The sequence below is a fragment of the Pectinophora gossypiella genome, chromosome 13 (genome assembly GCF_024362695.1).
Source record: "Pectinophora gossypiella chromosome 13, ilPecGoss1.1, whole genome shotgun sequence".
Lineage (NCBI taxonomy): Eukaryota > Metazoa > Arthropoda > Insecta > Lepidoptera > Gelechiidae > Pectinophora > Pectinophora gossypiella.
In genome coordinates, this window is record NC_065416.1 from 14754144 (window position 1) to 14771517 (window position 17374).

Below are 17374 nucleotides of genomic sequence, written 5' to 3' on the forward strand. Positions count from 1 at the left end.
TACCGATCAACGCTAAAACATATAGGTATCCAGAAGCCCTAAAAGATGAAGTAAATCAACAAATCGGAAAACTACTTAAGGACAAGATTATTAAACCCTCGAGTAGTCCATGGAATTCACCAGTTTGGATCGTACCCAAGAAGATGGATGCATCTGGAAAAAAAAAATGGAGATTGGTCGTCGACTACAGAAAACTAAATGAAAATAGTATTGGAGATGTGTACCCCTTACCACAGATAAACGACATTTTAGATCAATTAGGACATAGTAAATATTTTACTACGTTAGATTTAGCATCGGGTTTCCATCAAATTAAAGTCGATCCTGAGGATCAACCGAAGACAGCCTTTAGCGTACCACTAGGTCATTATGAATTTACGCGCATGCCTTTTGGTTTGAAAAACGCACCAGCAACATTCCAAAGATTAATGAACAACGTTCTAACTGGACTTCAAGGAATTAAATGCTTTGTGTATTTAGATGATTATAGTTGTTTATGGAAATTCACTACAGGATCATAACTCCAAATTGAAAGAAGTTTTTGATAAATTATCACAACATAATTTAAAACTACAGCCAGACAAGTGTGAATTTCTGAAAACAGAGGTCATGTATTTGGGACATTTAATAACGCAAAACGGAGTACGACCAGATCCAAAGAAAATAGACGCAGTCAAGAATTATCCTGTCCAAAGGATATCAAAGGATTCCTAAGATTAGCCGGATATTACAGGAGATTCATAGAAAATTTCAGCAGTCTTAGTCAACCCTTAACAAAACTTTTAAAGAAAAACGAACCTTTTCTTTGGACAAGTCTACAACAAAATTCTTTCCAAACTTTAAAATCGAAATTATGTGAAGAACCAATACTGCAATATCCTGATTTTTCTCAACCTTTTAATTTAACTACAGACGCAAGCAATTACGCTGTAGGCAGTGTACTATCACAGGGGCAGCCATCAAACGATCTCCCGATAGCCTACGCAAGTAGGATCTTGAACAAAAGCGAAGTTAATTATTCCACAACTGAAAAGGAGTTATTAGCGATCATATGGTCAGTAAAACATTTCAGACCATATCTTTACGGACGCAGATTTCGGATCATTACAGAACGTCAAAGACCCAGGATCTAGATTGGTTAGATGGAGGTTGCTTTTGGAAGAATATGACTACGAAATTGTTTACAAACAAGGGAAGAGCAATCAAAATGCTGATGCTTTAAGCAGAATTAAACCAGAAATCGAAGGAAAAATACACACTGTAACGAGAAACGGAGAAACTTACTCAATCTTTTTAAAAGAATTACAGAATAGACCAATACTGTCGAATAACTTAACAGAACATAGCGATAAAATGCCAAAAAAAAGGGAAACAAAGTAATTTTTGCATCATGTGATTTGGATATCTTAAATGAAAAACATCTTTCAGAATTTGAAACACATATTGAGGAACTCAAATCAAAACATCCTGAAAAAAATAATGTCGTTGAAGTACAGAACTTAGACAAAGACTCTTTATTTTTTGCATTTACAAAAACTAACAATTGGGATAGTGTAACGTATGAAGACTTATTCGAAACACTAAAGAATTTGAAATACGAACTTTGCGTGAAAAACGTGAAGGAGATCAACCTTGGCGGATTTTCATATTTGCATCTAAAATGGCATAAAATTAGAACAATGCTTAGATATGTCTTTAGAAACACAGATATTAAGGTCAACATCTATCATGCCAAGGTCATGATTCCAAAGAGGGAGGATATACCGCTCATTTTAGAAGAAAATCATTCTAACCCCATTTCAGGACATGTAGGATTTCATAAGACTTACAAGAAAATTAAATCAAATTACTTTTGGAATACAATGAAAAAAGACGTTAAAGATTTCATCAAGAATTGTAAATCCTGTCAAGAAAATAAGTTAGAAAGAAAGAAAAATAAACAACCGATGGAAATTACGACTACTTCAACAGAGGCATTCGAGAAAGTGTCACTAGATATAGTAGGGCCTCTACCAATTACTGAAAATGGCAACAAATACATACTTACATTACAAGACGATCTGACTAAGTTTTCGCAAGCTTATCCTTTGCAACAACATGACGCTGAAACAATCGCAGACTGTTTTGTTAGAAATTTTATTTGTAAATTTGGTATACCCGATGTTTTTTTAACAGACCAAGGAGCAGATTTTACTTCAACATTAATAAAAGAAGTTTCCAAATTGTTTAAAATTAAAAAGATCAATACTACAGCTTATCATCCACAAACTAATGGAGCTCTCGAAAGAAGTCATTCTACGTTAGCTGACTACCTAAAAAATTACGTTAATGAAGATCAAACTAACTGGGACGAATGGTTAGATTTCGCGATGTTTTCCTTTAATACAAATATTCACTCATCCACTCAATTCACTCCATTTGAATTATTTTTTGGCAACAAGGCTAAATTACCAACATCCATAACAAAAGAACCTGAATTTAAATATTGTTATAATGATTATTTAGACGAACTTACCTTGAGACTTAGGAAATCTAGGCAATTTGCTCGTGAAAAACTAATAGCATCAAAGTTAACTAATAAAGAAAACTATGATAAGAAATGTAAAAGTACTGAATATAAAGTAGGAGATTTAGTTTATTTAAGTAATGAGCAAGTAAAGTCAGGAAAATCTAAAAAATTATCACCATATTGGTTAGGACCTTTTAAGGTTATTGAAATAAATTCACCAGTAAACGTTACTATTCGTACTAAAAAGAAGAAGCTAAAAGTCCATACTAATAGGCTGAAACATGCGTTTGTTTAGAATGATCATCATACTCTAGTACATTCTGATGACGGGATGGCCCTTCGCATCCGGAATAGAAACAAAAAATCAGGACTCGTATAACATTACGAAGATAGATAAGGGAGGAATTTATTTCGAACATATAGGGAAAATAAATCACTATGACAGCGAATGGACATTAATTAGTTATTTAGACATTTCGGAAATTCATCGAAAAATTGACTTGATAGATAGTACTTATTTGAAAACTAAAGAAGTATGTAGCCATGAAAAACTAAGTAATTTTTCTCTTTGCGACACATCTTTTATTGTTTTAGAGCAAATCATTCCTCAACTGTATACTCAAGAGAATGTTTTAAGAGAATTAACAGGTAGAAATAGTAATAGCGTGCGCAGAATTAAAAGATCTTACATTGATGGCATAGGAAAACTTTTGAAAGTATTTTTTGGAACGTTAGACACAGAAGACGCTCAACGATATGATGAGGCGATAAAACACTTAGATACTAACGAATATCACATCTTAGATTTATTGAAAACTCAAACTAATGTCATTAAGACGACAATTTCTAATTTTAACAATACTATTACGGATTTTAGTATTAATGAGAAAATCTTTAATAAAAATATAGATATTCTTTCTAATTACACTAGGGACGTGAATAATATAATATTTAATATAAATTTGAAACAAGACATTGACGAACATTTATCTCTATTAACGTTAATAACATCAGAAGTAAACAATGAAATTTCAACCATTATAAATGCAATTTTGTTTGCTAAAAATAATGCTTTACATCCATTAATTATTACTCCTGAACAATTCATCGCAGAACTTAGAAAAACTGTGCCACATTTGCCTTTGCAAACCAAGTATCCTTGCAGCCTTACTGTAAATGAAGCGCCAGAGTTATTGTCACTAGTTAATCTTATTTCCTATTACATGAATGATAAACTTGTTTTTATTATTAAGACACCACTGATTACGCAAACAAACTATGATTTGTATAACATTGTACCTATACCCATTAGAAATAGAGACAGTACATTTATTTTTATTTTACCCAAGGAAAAGTATTTTTTGATTTCTAGTAATAAAATGCATTACTCATATATAGAAGATTTTAGTGCTTGTAGAAAATTGTCTCATGATTATATTTGTAAATTAAATTCACCGCTGTATTCTGTACATGGTAATCCAACTTGTGAAACTGAACTAATGTTCGGAAAGTCGAAAGTTCCAGGAGAATGCGACACTAGATTGGCTTATATAACTAACGATTAATGGTTTAAAATGTATAATGAAAACAAATGGTTATTCGTTGCACCACATAGAATAATTGCAACACTGAGTTGTAGAAATAAAGAACCTTTTGACTTTAATTTAATTGATAGTGGAATACTGTCTATTACAGATAGTTGTAAGTTATATACTGTTAATATTGTACTTCAAACCGAAACTAAGGGACTTGTAAGTGAACGAAATTCATTTTTACCTGCTATTGATTTTGTTAATGACGACTGTTGTAGGAAAATTAATAATAAGAATGTGTCTAGAATTGAATTTATACCATTAAGGTCACATCAAAAATTAGACTTAGAAAGTTTGAATGTAGCAAGTCACCAAATTAATAAAGTTGATGAATTATTATCAAGTTTAGAGCGAGAGACTGTTTATAACAAGGTTGTAAATAACGTTTATTTTGTCTATATTTTCATGTCTATTTTAAAGATTATTGGATTTTATTTCCTGTATCGTATAGGAAAATATATTTATAAACGCAAATTCTTTTGTACAAATCAAGGTAGAGTATTAGCCATAGAAGATTCTAAGAGTTGTTGTTCTAGAATCACAAATTGTATTATGTTAAGAGTTAATACTAATCAAAGAAATGATATAGAATTAGATGAAATACCATCAACTAGTTCAAATGATGAATCTGTAACCATTCCTTTGAGAAGAAGCACTAGAGTTGCTCAATTAAAAGTTAATTAAAATGTAATAGCAAATAAGTTAGTAAGTAAGATTGAATAAGTTAGATAAATACGACCTTTTAAGTAAAAAAATTATATAAATATTGGTGCTAATTCCTGTAAATACCATCTAATTTTATTTTAGGTTATATCTGTCATTTTCTTATCCGCCGAAAAGGAAAGGGACGGGTAATCGACAAGCATAAAATTTATGGAACACACGTCAATTTTAAGCACAAATCTAAAACAACCGTCTAAAAATTCGCCCGGGTTATTCATTTATTTACTCATTCTTCCTAAAATTAAGAGCTGTCAATCATCCGTCCCTTTCCTTTTCGGCGGATAAGAAAATGACAGGTATAACTTAAAGTAAAATTAAGAGATGTCTGCAGGAATCGGGGCCATTGTAATAGATTTAAAAGACAAGGGATTGTCTTTCTTAACGGGGGAGGATTCTAATGTATGAAAATATTTCATAAAATTGGGACGTACTGTATGTCAGGAATCATTAGCTGGGTGTTGATTTTGGTTTGACGTTATTTGCTTTTCTCATAAAAGATAACTAATTATATTGATTTTGATCATGTTATTGTTATCAACATTCTAATTATATTGATTTTGATCATGATATTGTTATCAACTTCAAATATTCGATTAACGTCCTTAATGAGACTAAGATAATAAGATAGTATATAAGTCACCCTCCACCCCTATTAAATCAGTTCCTTTTGTAATCTTCGCCGGTTCGTTCGCTTTTAATAAATTCTTTGTCGTGTCAATACTGTTTATACTTTCCACCAAGCCCCTCTGACCACCCGTACATTACAGGGTAATTATTAACTCCAACTCGATTAACACGTTATGTATCTACCTAATCTTCTTCTCATCGTGTCGATGGCAAACTAAATAGTATCGGCCCAAAACTTGGCAACAAGTGTGGAGCTATCTGCAGCGCTCATCAGATCCTCCTGCGTACAGGTGTTCGGGCACGCAGGACACGATGTAAGATGTTCCATCGTTTGGGGAACAGTGCCGCACTTGCACTTTAAGTCCGAGCCATCCGAGAAACCCTGAAAACCTGAACAAATTGTCCTTACTTCGGCCCACCTGAGTCCGAAGTCTATTTAGAGACTTCCAGGTAAGCCAAGGCAACTCAAGACCTGGCGTCTCTCGGACGGCGAAACAAAAGGTTTTGGGAGGTGTACCCGTTCCTGCCAGATGCTGCATCTTTTCTTAGAGCGGTCATCATCATGTAGAGGCGACACACACTTGGCGAAACTTTTGCGGCTTTTCAGCCTTTGCGGCACAGGATGATAGCTGTGGAGTGGATGCCGTGTGTCTACCTAATGAGTGGTGCATTGGCATTTAGATATACGCTGGGACTTCTTGCTCTATTTACCCGTTGTGTAAAATAGGCTCTAGTCTACTATCTTACCAAATACCTTAAGATTTATGTCGACTAACTAAACCTGTTCATCTTCTTCTATCGTGTGGGTTGTGAGGTGAATTACCAACCCCATAAACCGTGGTGTCAGGGTTATTATTGAGCCACCAAAGCCCCTGACATGGCTCATGCAACGACTACTTACTGACATCAGTAAGTAGTAACCGGGATCAACGGCTAACCTAACCTGTAATGTATTCGCTCGATAAGTCGAGTCGATTGTCATTCATTACATTAGTAGGTAAGTTACCTGCCGCCTGCGGCCTGAGTCGTTAGTAGGTTTCCCCTCAGACGGAACATCTATAGTACCTCCTGCATTATTCTTTATTCTACGGCGTGGGGTATACCATCATCATCATCAGCCCATTAACGTCCCCACTGCTGGGGCACGGGCCTTCCCTATGGATGGATAGGGAGATCGGGCCTTAAACCATCACGCGGGCCCAGTGCGGATTGATGGTTATTAACGACTGCTAATGCAGCCGGGGCCAACGGCTTAACGTGCCTTCCGAGGCACGGAGGAGCTCGAGATGAAAACTTTTTTTTTGTGGTCACCCATCCTGTGACCGGCCTTTGCGAAAGGTGCTTAACTTCAACAATCGCAGACCGAGCGCGTTTATCGCTGCGCCACGGAGCTCCTCGACGAAACAACACCCATGACACATCTATGACACATCTATGACTATAGATGTTTCGTCGAGGAGGGACTCCTCCTGCACGTGGGATATATTATTCTTTATTCTATGGCGTGGGGTATATGTACTCAAATAAAAAACCATCGAAAAAACTTCGGTCAGGCAAAATATACCACGATGAATAGACTGGACACAAAAGAGCTAGTACCAACTAGGCAGGTAGATACTGCGTACTTATTGTCTATCTATCATCTTAACCTTCCGGAGAGATTTTCGAAAGTTAGAAATATGAGCGTGAGATTCATAGTTCCGAGGAAACACGTGCAAAACAAAATTACGTACGTTATTACCGCGTTTTATGCAAAGGTTATCTGCGACATGAAATATAAACGTGACGTGATGGCTGACGCATTTCTCTTAAATGATAATTGATAACACAGAGGTGTTAATTCAAATATAATATAGTTATCTTATATTTAGCACAGTAGCACCTAGTTACTAACGAATAAAACGCAGTGTATTTATATTCTCTTTGCTAACGAACACGAACCATCCTATCAATCAATCTTTTATTTATAAAACGAAACTTTTTCGCGCTTCCAATTCGTTTCCGGTAGGTATATTTTGTATATTCGTTTCTTAAAAAATATTCTGTCTTCTTATGTTGTGGTTATTTGTATTAAGATTAAGAAAACGATTTATCGTAATATTTGAAACAAAGTACTACAAACTCGATAATAATTCTAAAATCGCTAGTCGGCATAAATAGTAACACGCGCGATTTGCGTCAGTATATATTGTGAGTTCTTCATAACATTCATCGTAGTGCCAATGATAACATTTAGATAATTTATTTTATAAAAATAGCTATAAAACGAATTTCAATGTGTCTATGGCAAAGTCTATGGCTAGAGCAACTGTCATCAACGTCACTCACGTCAGTCGGTCTCGCTCTGTCTGTCTGTCGGTGGAATCGAATTGATTGGATGGGTAGTTCGTTGACGAGATTTTATTAATTTATTAATTACATTCGCATTATCGCGATTAATATATCACAGAGTTTGAGTGTTATGGACATGAACGACAATCGGGCGGAGGGATGGAAGTACCTGAACAAGCAATTTTTCGGCGATGGTTTGTGAATTCCTCTTGTCTTTTAGAAATGGTTTTTCAAACAAAAACCATACGATATTATGCGTATTATGGTGATGTGATATAATCTAAGAGTCCTATTGTCAAATTCTAAGTATGCGTATCGATTTCATGCGAGTAATTGAAGCATTTTATGAACAATAGGTGATAAACTGAGTTGCATTACGTAGGTTTCGTGAAATATCGTCTATGTGGCTGGAATATTTCGAGTTCGCAATAAAGATAAGGAGTAGTGGCTATCTCTATGATTATAAGGTTAACACTTTGCCCTGTGTGGTTGGCAAGTCTCTTGTTTTTGTTTAGGATGACCAATGAGATTTAAGTCTACAGGGTGTAAGTCCAAAAACGAATGTGTAGGAGTTAGCAGGGCAGGTGATCAATCAACTGATTGTTCACTTATCACATGTCTGATGATGCCCGGATATGATGTAAGATTTTCTTATAAGTTTGTGATTAAAACATCTACCCACCTTTAAACATTTTATTAATGATTTATTAAGATACTTACATTCTCAGTGTATTTTTAATTTTTTAATGGTTTTTATTTTTTTAACAAGTAGGGAGAGGTACATTTTTCTGACACTATTGTGAATTTCAGTATTTTCACAACAATTCTTAAAATTAATACTAGTACAAAGACATTGGCTTCAACTTAATAGAGATTATAAATGTGAGTTTGTGTAACATTTAGTTTCTTTATTTATAAAATGACTGTTTTGTTTGTTCACAGGAGAGCGAGCGAATTACGTGAACATCCCCCATGTGATTGCCATGGTGGGGTTGCCAGCACGGGGCAAGACATACATCTCCAAGAAATTGTCCCGCTACCTTAACTGGATAGGAATTAATACTAGGGGTAAGTCTTAAACATTGACAACCACACTAAAGTAGTAGTAAAGTAGGTAGGCGCATAATATCTATACACCCACTTCTCGCTAACTGTGTTTAAATACCTTGTAATAGATGAGCCTATGGCCAATAACCAGGCACACAGAAATCGCGAAAAAAGACAATCCTAAAAATTGGTTTTGAATCAAAGAATTTAAAAAATACTAAATTAATTTATTCGATTTTTAACCTGATAAAACATACACCAAATCGTTATAAAACAAGTTAATATTATTATAAATAATTCTCATGTAAAAAAAATGTATTTAAGAGTGTTGTAACAAAATTAGAAAAAAAAACAATAATTAAAAAAATAAATACAAAAAAGTAATAATAATAATATAATATAAATATAATAATAAATTAGTCATTTCTAAAAATTTCCTAGTAGGTATTACTAAGAGAAATATGAGTAATTAATGGCAGTATTGGTCTAAAAATGGACCTCTGTATCACACTACACCTTGATTATCAACAACCTAGATATTAAATACCAAAAAATTCAAAACCTCTAACAAAATGGTTAAGTGATTTAGGGTTCTACAGTGATTACACGAAAAGAGTATTTAGATTATAAAGATAAATAATTTTTGATTTTTGCATAATGTTAATTAAATGTTTTTTTAGAATGTTTTGTTTTGAAAGCATGCCAACTGTTTTGAGTATTTATTTTTTTTTGTAAATGAATTATTGCACGCCTGTAAGCAGGCTAAATAGACGAAGGACATGATATACTGTAATACAGATAAATAATCAAAGACGAAGGAAATGTTCATGCAGATAAATAATCTATCTATCAAATCCATAACTCTGATACAAATTATAAACCATTAGACTAGGCTAGAGAAGTAACTATCAATAAACTAGTTTACTTAAGCATATAAACAATTAAACTTGCCTATACGGCAATAAAATAGATGTGTCATCCTTCATTTTAGATAAAGTCCAAATGGCACTTAAAGTCTAAAGTGCAGAATGCATCTCCTTTGAACATTGTCCCCTGTAGTAAAACTTGTCATAATATTATGTATTTTGAAGACAGATAAGTACACACTCCATTACATTATATATTATTTACTTCTACCATAAACATATAAACCAGATTTTTAATTAAAACACATAATAACGGGTTCTTACCGCGTTTAAATGGGTAAGAACCCGTTATTATGTGTTTTAATAATATAATAACCGCGTAAACTTAAAACAATGTATAACCAGATTTTTACTCAAACTTAAAAATATTTTTATTCTGTGGGTAGCATGATAACACTTTATAATTAAATGAAATAGGTTATTCGTTCTAGAGTGGTAAATGCAGATCTAATTAAATAATATATTGCATTGCACCATAAAAGTCCTTCACTCAACCATGTAGTGTATGAATATAGTGTGCACTATAGAGCTATTTTATACTGTAGAAAAAATCTTAAATGATAAGTTTTAATTTTAGTACACACTTCCTCTTTTCACTTCAACGTTGCTGTGCCCTACAGGGTCCATGTTATAGTACCTATGCCTATGTAACACCCCATTGTACTACATGGAATGCAATAAATAATTGAGATTTGTGTGGTGGGCGCCATCCCACTCGCGTCAGGCAGAGTACTGCGGGGCGGAAGGCAAGAGCACTGCCGTATTATTCTCTAAACAGTAGCATGGAGAATACTACACCGACAAGAGCGTGGCTCTTAAATTAGTGATGATTATTTTATTATTTCGTTTGAGGCGGAACACGCATATGCCTTATTTACATATTATTACATGTGTATGCTTTATAAACACACATATATATATATATATATAATACATATATTCCCACTATCTAAAAGAAAGGTTCCGGTTGCGTGCCTCAGTGCATGGTCGTCAACCCAGGCTCAACACGCAGTTGCTTCTCGATTGTCCAGTTCACACTACCAATTCTCACACCAAATCTTTTTCCGTGTACGCTGTGAGACTGTGGAATTCTCTGCCACTCTCTATTAGACAAGCCAAACCCTTATATTTTTTCAAAATCTTCATTATTACTCATAATTAATGTTTACTTTTAATAATTATTTTTTTCATTTTTTTTTAACTACCTACATGAATGTAGGTACTATTTTGCTTCCTTCTCAAAATTGTAGATGGTTCTGTTTTCGTAATGAAGTGTGTTGTGATGATCATGGACCCACTTTAGAACCCTCTCACACTTCATGAAATATGACCATTTCACAAAATGATCGAGCACATCATGAAATGATCAATTCTAAGATCTGGCCACGACATACTATATGTTAGTCCTCGTGACCGTACGTAGTTAAGACTGTTTTGTAACTATTTTCTTTTATTATGGTGCAATCTAAATATATAAAAAGAGAAACTGACTGACTGACATATCAACGCACAGCCTAAAGGGCAAACGTAGGCACTTGAAATTTGAAAGGGACGTAGCTTAGGTACCGTAGAGGTGCACTAAGAAAGGAATTCCCCTCTCGTTCCGCATTTGCCCCGCTTTTTCGACCCACATTCTAAAAACTTCCACATTTGCCCCTTTTTAAATTTGTTTCCTGTTTCGTCCCACATTCCTACATCACTTAATGTACAGTTAGCAAAACTAAATTGGATGTGATTCTTTTTATGTATTGCGTTGAGTATTATTTACAAGTATACAATTGTTTTCTTGAATTAGAGAAAAATATTTTTAGTAATTATAGACAAATAAAACTATTTCAATATTTAGAAAAGTGTTTATTATTAAATAACAATCAGAATCACAGATCGATTACTACAATAGTACTACTAAGTTTCTTTTTTTCAAATATTCGTGATAAATTTTTTTTTGGTTGTCTGTACTAATGTCGAAGTAAAATGCTTAAACAAAAAAGCGAGACGAAACAGGTACATAAAATGAGGCAAAACAGGAAAAAAATAATAATTTACTTACAAAAATGACTTTCGAGGCGAAAGAGGAATAAAATGTGGGGCATAAGCGGAATTTTCAATCGAGGCGAAACTAGGCGAGGCAAATGCGGAACAATTGGAATTCCCGGAATTCCCACGGGAACGGGAATTAGCGGGAAAATCCTTTTGTATGAAAAATCTATACCGCTTAAGTTAGACGCTTGAAATTTGGCATGCAGGTACCATAGTAAACTTAAAGTTTAGTTGCAACAGGATATTGCAAAATTCCCACGGGAACGGGAGTTAGCGGGAAAAAACATTTGTATGAAGAAATCTAAACTGCATAAGATAGATGCTTGAAATTTGACATGCACACACACAAAGATCTGCCTTTTATAACACGCCTAACACGCGGACGAAGTCGCGGGGAAAAGCTAGTAAAGTATATTTGTATTCCAGTATTCAACCTGGGGGAGTACAGGCGGCACGCCACGACAGCATATACGAGTCATGAGTTCTTCCGTGCCGACAACAAGGAGGCGATGGCCATCAGGCAGCAGTGTGCGCTCGACGCGCTGCACGACGTCTGCGAGTGGCTGGTCAAGGGGGGGGAGGTCGCTGTGAGTAGCCAAATGACATGCCCACACTATAACCACACACCGGACACTTCATACAAAAAACCCTGGTTTTACACGCTGAATAGAATAGATTTTTTTTTATTATACAGGGTGTTAGTGACATCGTAACGAAAACTTTGAGGGGTGGTTCAGGCCATGATTCTGAGTTGATATCAAGTAGAAATTTCCGTCGCAAAAGTATGGATTGGAAAATAATTAAAAAGAAAAGAAAAATTTTCATGAATTTTTTGACACGAAATTCCACTTGATATCAACTCAGAATCATGGTCTGAACCATCCCCCTCAGTATTCGTTACGGTGTCACTAACACCCATACCTACTTATATGGCTAACGTAGGTACTTGTACGGGGTGTAAGTGTCATCGTAACGAATACTGAGGGGGATGATTCATCTGATTATTCTGAGTTAATATCAAGTGGAATTTTCCATCGCAAAAGTATAGAATTGAAAATACTATAAAAAAACTAATAAAAAATCATTTGATTTTAACTCAGAATCATGGTCTGAATCAACAACCCCCTCAGTATTCGTTACGATGTCACTAACACCCAGTATAAGGATGCCACACACAAAACTAAAAATAGAAAAAAAAAGAAAAAGAAAAAAATTGTAAATAGAATAGATACTAAGTTTCCTGTTAACATAGTTTTTTAAGTTTTTTGTCACTAGCACGATACGGATTTTGGTCTGAAATTAAATTTATTATTATTATTAAAACAAGACAATAACATCACTTACCGTACATGGCGAACGAGTGTCCTCTACACCGATGCCCAGGTGGCATAGCTGAGCTGCATTGTGTGACGGATGCGGCAGAGACTTGGCTACGGGATCTTAAGTTGGACGTATGATCCACGCAGGATATTTTTGTCTACCATACGCAATAATACAACAATTACAAAACATGATCATAAAGTGGTGGTGGACGTCCTGAGCTAAAAAGGCCTCACTCAGCACAAGTTGCGGCGTGAAGCACGACGCTGGTATTATGTGGACCCTGCTGGGGCACGGACCTTCCTTATGGATGGATAGGAGGACGTTAATGGGCTGGTGATGATGATGATGCTATAACCCAACCCTAAACCAAAAAAATCTATTCTATACAGCCAGTAACAAACACCACACGCGGACATGAGAGTGACGTCACATCTGTGTTTTGTGGTTTTACAGCGTAAAAGAATATTTAGATTACAAATAACACGTAACTACGAGGTTGACTTATTTACTTGTTCGGTGGTGAAATTCTCAGAACGGTCTCTAAATTATTTCAGTGGGTACTAGATGTTATGTTGTGTGTGTGTTCATACTTTGTTTTATAAAATATTTAATCGCATTTATGTATCGATATCGCATTGGGTATACCTGTAAAGATATTGTTTAAGAATTATGGAAATAAATAAATAAACATGTTTTAAGTGTATAATTGAAAGCATGTATTGAGTGTGTAGATTATTTGTAAAATTGATATTATTATTTGGTGTGTATGCCTGAAAAGCCAGTATTTGGTGATACTCAATGAAAAATAACAGCTGTTTGTAACCTAAATACCATGTACGGTCACGAGCATTAATATGTATACACTTTGGTACCATGTCACATTAACTTTTTTGACAAATTGAACTGTAAGTCTCACTAAATGTCAAATATGTTAGTGCGATAAAGTCCTAAAGTGGTTACATTATATTGCTCATGACTGTACAGAATAAATTTCATGTTTTTTTTTTTTTAATCTATCCAGGTATTCGACGCGACAAACTCTACGATGGAGCGGCGGCGCATGATCCGTGATATCGTCGTGCACAAGATGGGCTTCAAGCTGTTCTTTGTCGAGTCCATCTGCGACGACCCGCGCATTATCGAGCAGAACATTATGGTCAGAACGTTTTATGTAATTATTGCTTTATAACAACGCTTTTAAGTATTATTTCCATTAGCTTCCATTAACTCCCTAATGCCCAATGCGGTTTTCCTGCCAAATAAGCCACATCTACAAAAATGTCAACGCACATATGCACCAACATAAATAGCAATTTATTTTGAATAAGCATCAGCCTATTTCCCTCAGGGGTAAGCAAGCAAAAAATATATACAGAGTGTTAGTGACATCGTAACGAAAACTTTGAGGGATTACTCAGACCATAATTCTTAGATATCAAGTGGAATGTTCCGTCGCATAAGAATTGAAAATAATTAAAAATAAAACACTAAATTATCATGTATTTTCCGACAGGAAATTCTACTTGATATCAACTCAGAATCATGGTCTGAATCATCCCCCTCAGTATTCGTTACGGTGTAACTAACACCCATACCTGTACGTACTTGTAACGTAACGTATACTGAGGGGGATAAGTCAGCTCATTATTCTTTGTTAATATCAAGTGGAATTTTCGATTGCATAAGTATAGAACTGAATAATTTAAAAACAAAAAGAAAACATGAATTTTGCGACAGGAGATTCCACTTGATATCAACTCAGAATCGTGGTCTAAATCATCCCCCTCAGTACTCATTACGGTGTAACTAACACCCTGTATAGCTGAGCATACAGCATGGTAATGACTTCATTGGTACGGTCGGTCATCAGTCTACCATTAGTTTTAAATTACCATTGCAAGTAAATAGCCACTTTTCCGATTGGACACTGCATTTATGACGCCACTTCAGGGCCCATTAAAACATAATTATCAGGTATTATTATGTTGTTTACTTGAAAGAAATTCTGCTCATAAGTAAAATTAGAAATACCTATATACAATTTACCGGACAAATGGGAAGCGCTGAGGGCTCTCAGTGGGTGCATGCCAACATACTCAATCATTATAGAAAGTTTACTTACTTAATCAATCTAAAATATATTTTTTTATATTATTTTTTTTAATTATAAAAATATATATTTTAGGTTAAGAAAGTTAATGGATTAAATAAGTAATTATATATTTTTTCTTATTTTATTTTACTTTTTTGCGCGCTACACTGCAGCTGTACAAGTGTGCTATATCCTCTGCCGAATTTTGTCTGGAAGAGATCGCTCTTAGCGATAAGGCCGCCTTTGCCCACCTTAGAAAAAGTTTGTCCTATAAATGTCTTGTATTGTGCAATAAAGTGTTTTTATTATCATTATTATATTCATTATTTTTATATAACAAAAAAAAAGCAGGCAGTAATCTATAATGTTATTCATCTCTTCACCCACAGGAAGTAAAAGTAAGCAGTCCAGACTACACCAACATCCAAAACACAGACAACGTACTGAACGACTTCCTACTCCGAATAGAGCATTACAAGGAGAAATATGAACCGCTGGACGAGAATTTAGAAGCGGAGTGCAGCTTCATGAAGATATACGACACCGGGGAGAAGGTGGTCGTCCACAAACATGAAGGGCACATACAGAGTCGGATCGTGTACTACCTAATGAACATACACATAGTTCCAAGGACTATTTACCTTACCAGGGTGAGTAGTTTTTAGTGCTCCGGGGGATTGTCCGGAACTTCTGTCTCATAATCAGCACATTAATGTCCCCACTGCTGGGGCACGGGCCTACCCTATGGATGGATAGGGAGATCGGGCCTTAAATCATCACGCGGGCCCAGTGCGGATTGATGGTTATTAACGACTGCTAATGCAGCCGGGACCAACGGCTTAACGTGCCTTCCGAAGCACGGAGGAGCTCGAAATGAAAACTTTTTTTTTGTGGTCACCCATCCTATGACCGGACTTTGCTTTACTTCAACAAGCAGCAGACCGAGCGCGTTAACCGCTGCGCCACCGAGCTCCTCCTCGAACTTCTGTCTATTATGTATTTATTTATTAAAGTACATACAAAATTATGGCCCAATGCGCTGTATGACGAGAACCGAGTACGTTTGACAGCTTTTATTGATGACGTCACAGGACAGCAGCTCCATACAAACTCCAAACAAAACTTTCGTTTTGACGTTTCGTAATCCATTTGACTAGGTTGTCAAGTAGCCTATTGATTCCACCTGCACCTTTCAATCATCGGACGACTCAGAGTGGGATGGGATTCCATCTTTATGTGGTCGATATTCCTCCTCTTCGAACAGCTTGATTCGCTTCCTCGTTCATTATGCGAACTGCTAAAGAATGGAATTATCCTCCTGCGTCATTGTTCCCCGATAATTTGGGGGTTTGCAAGGCAAAAGCGAATAGCCACTATTTGAGTTTGTGCTCCATCTTAGACCACATCCCTGTGTAGTAGGTATGAAGGAGTATATGTAAAACAAAACGACCATCTTCGATGAAAGCTAATTTATTACTCAAAAGACATGTCATTTAACACAAGGTACCTTGAACATACAAGCATACATATTATACACACTACACCTGCTTTAGACCAACTTTGACTACAAAACCTTTAAATTTTCACCCCCCAGCACGGCGAGAGCATGCACAACCTGGTGGGCCGCATCGGCGGCGACAGCAGCCTGTCGGCCCGCGGGCTGCAGTACGCGGCCGCGCTGGCCGGCTACATCGAGCAGCAGCAGATCCCCGGCCTGCGGGTGTGGACCTCGTGGATGAAGCGCGCCATACAGACCGTCACCGACGTCAGAGCGCCGCAGGAACGCTGGAAGGCGCTCAACGAGATCGACGCCGTGAGTACTGGAACCTATGTAAAAGTATATGGGTGTGTTTTCTACCCTATGTCGGTGTTTCCGTACTCTATGGGTGTGTTTCCGTACTCTATGGGTGTATTTCTGTACTCTATGGGTGTGTTTTCTACACTATGGGTGTGTTCCCGTACTCTATGGGTGTGTTTCCGTACTCTTTGGGTGTGTTTTCTACACTATGGGTGTGTTCCCGTACACTATGGGTGTGTTTCCGTACTCTATGGGTGTGTTTTCTACACTATGGGTGTATTCCCGTACACTATGGGTGTGTTTCCGAAATCTATGGGTGTGTTTCCGTAATCTATGGGTGTGTTTCCGTAATCTATAGGTGTTATT

The 17374-nt window shown here is 36.0% G+C and overlaps 1 protein-coding gene across 3 annotated transcripts in view; it reads left to right on the forward strand.

Moving 5' to 3' along the window:
- LOC126372146 (6-phosphofructo-2-kinase/fructose-2,6-bisphosphatase) overlaps positions 1-17374 on the forward strand; it is a 61827-nt gene that overhangs the window by 26882 nt on the left and 17571 nt on the right. For 2 of the 3 annotated variants that reach the window (XM_050017759.1, XM_050017760.1), the window contains exons 2-6: positions 8725-8850; positions 12222-12382; positions 14140-14274; positions 15600-15860; positions 16805-17023. In XM_050017759.1, coding sequence (XP_049873716.1) covers positions 8725-8850; positions 12222-12382; positions 14140-14274; positions 15600-15860; positions 16805-17023 — 902 coding nt within the window. Of the gene's footprint in view, positions 1-7780; positions 7977-8724; positions 8851-12221; positions 12383-14139; positions 14275-15599; positions 15861-16804; positions 17024-17374 lie in introns of those variants that run through there. The other variant, XM_050017761.1, reaches the window with a different exon arrangement.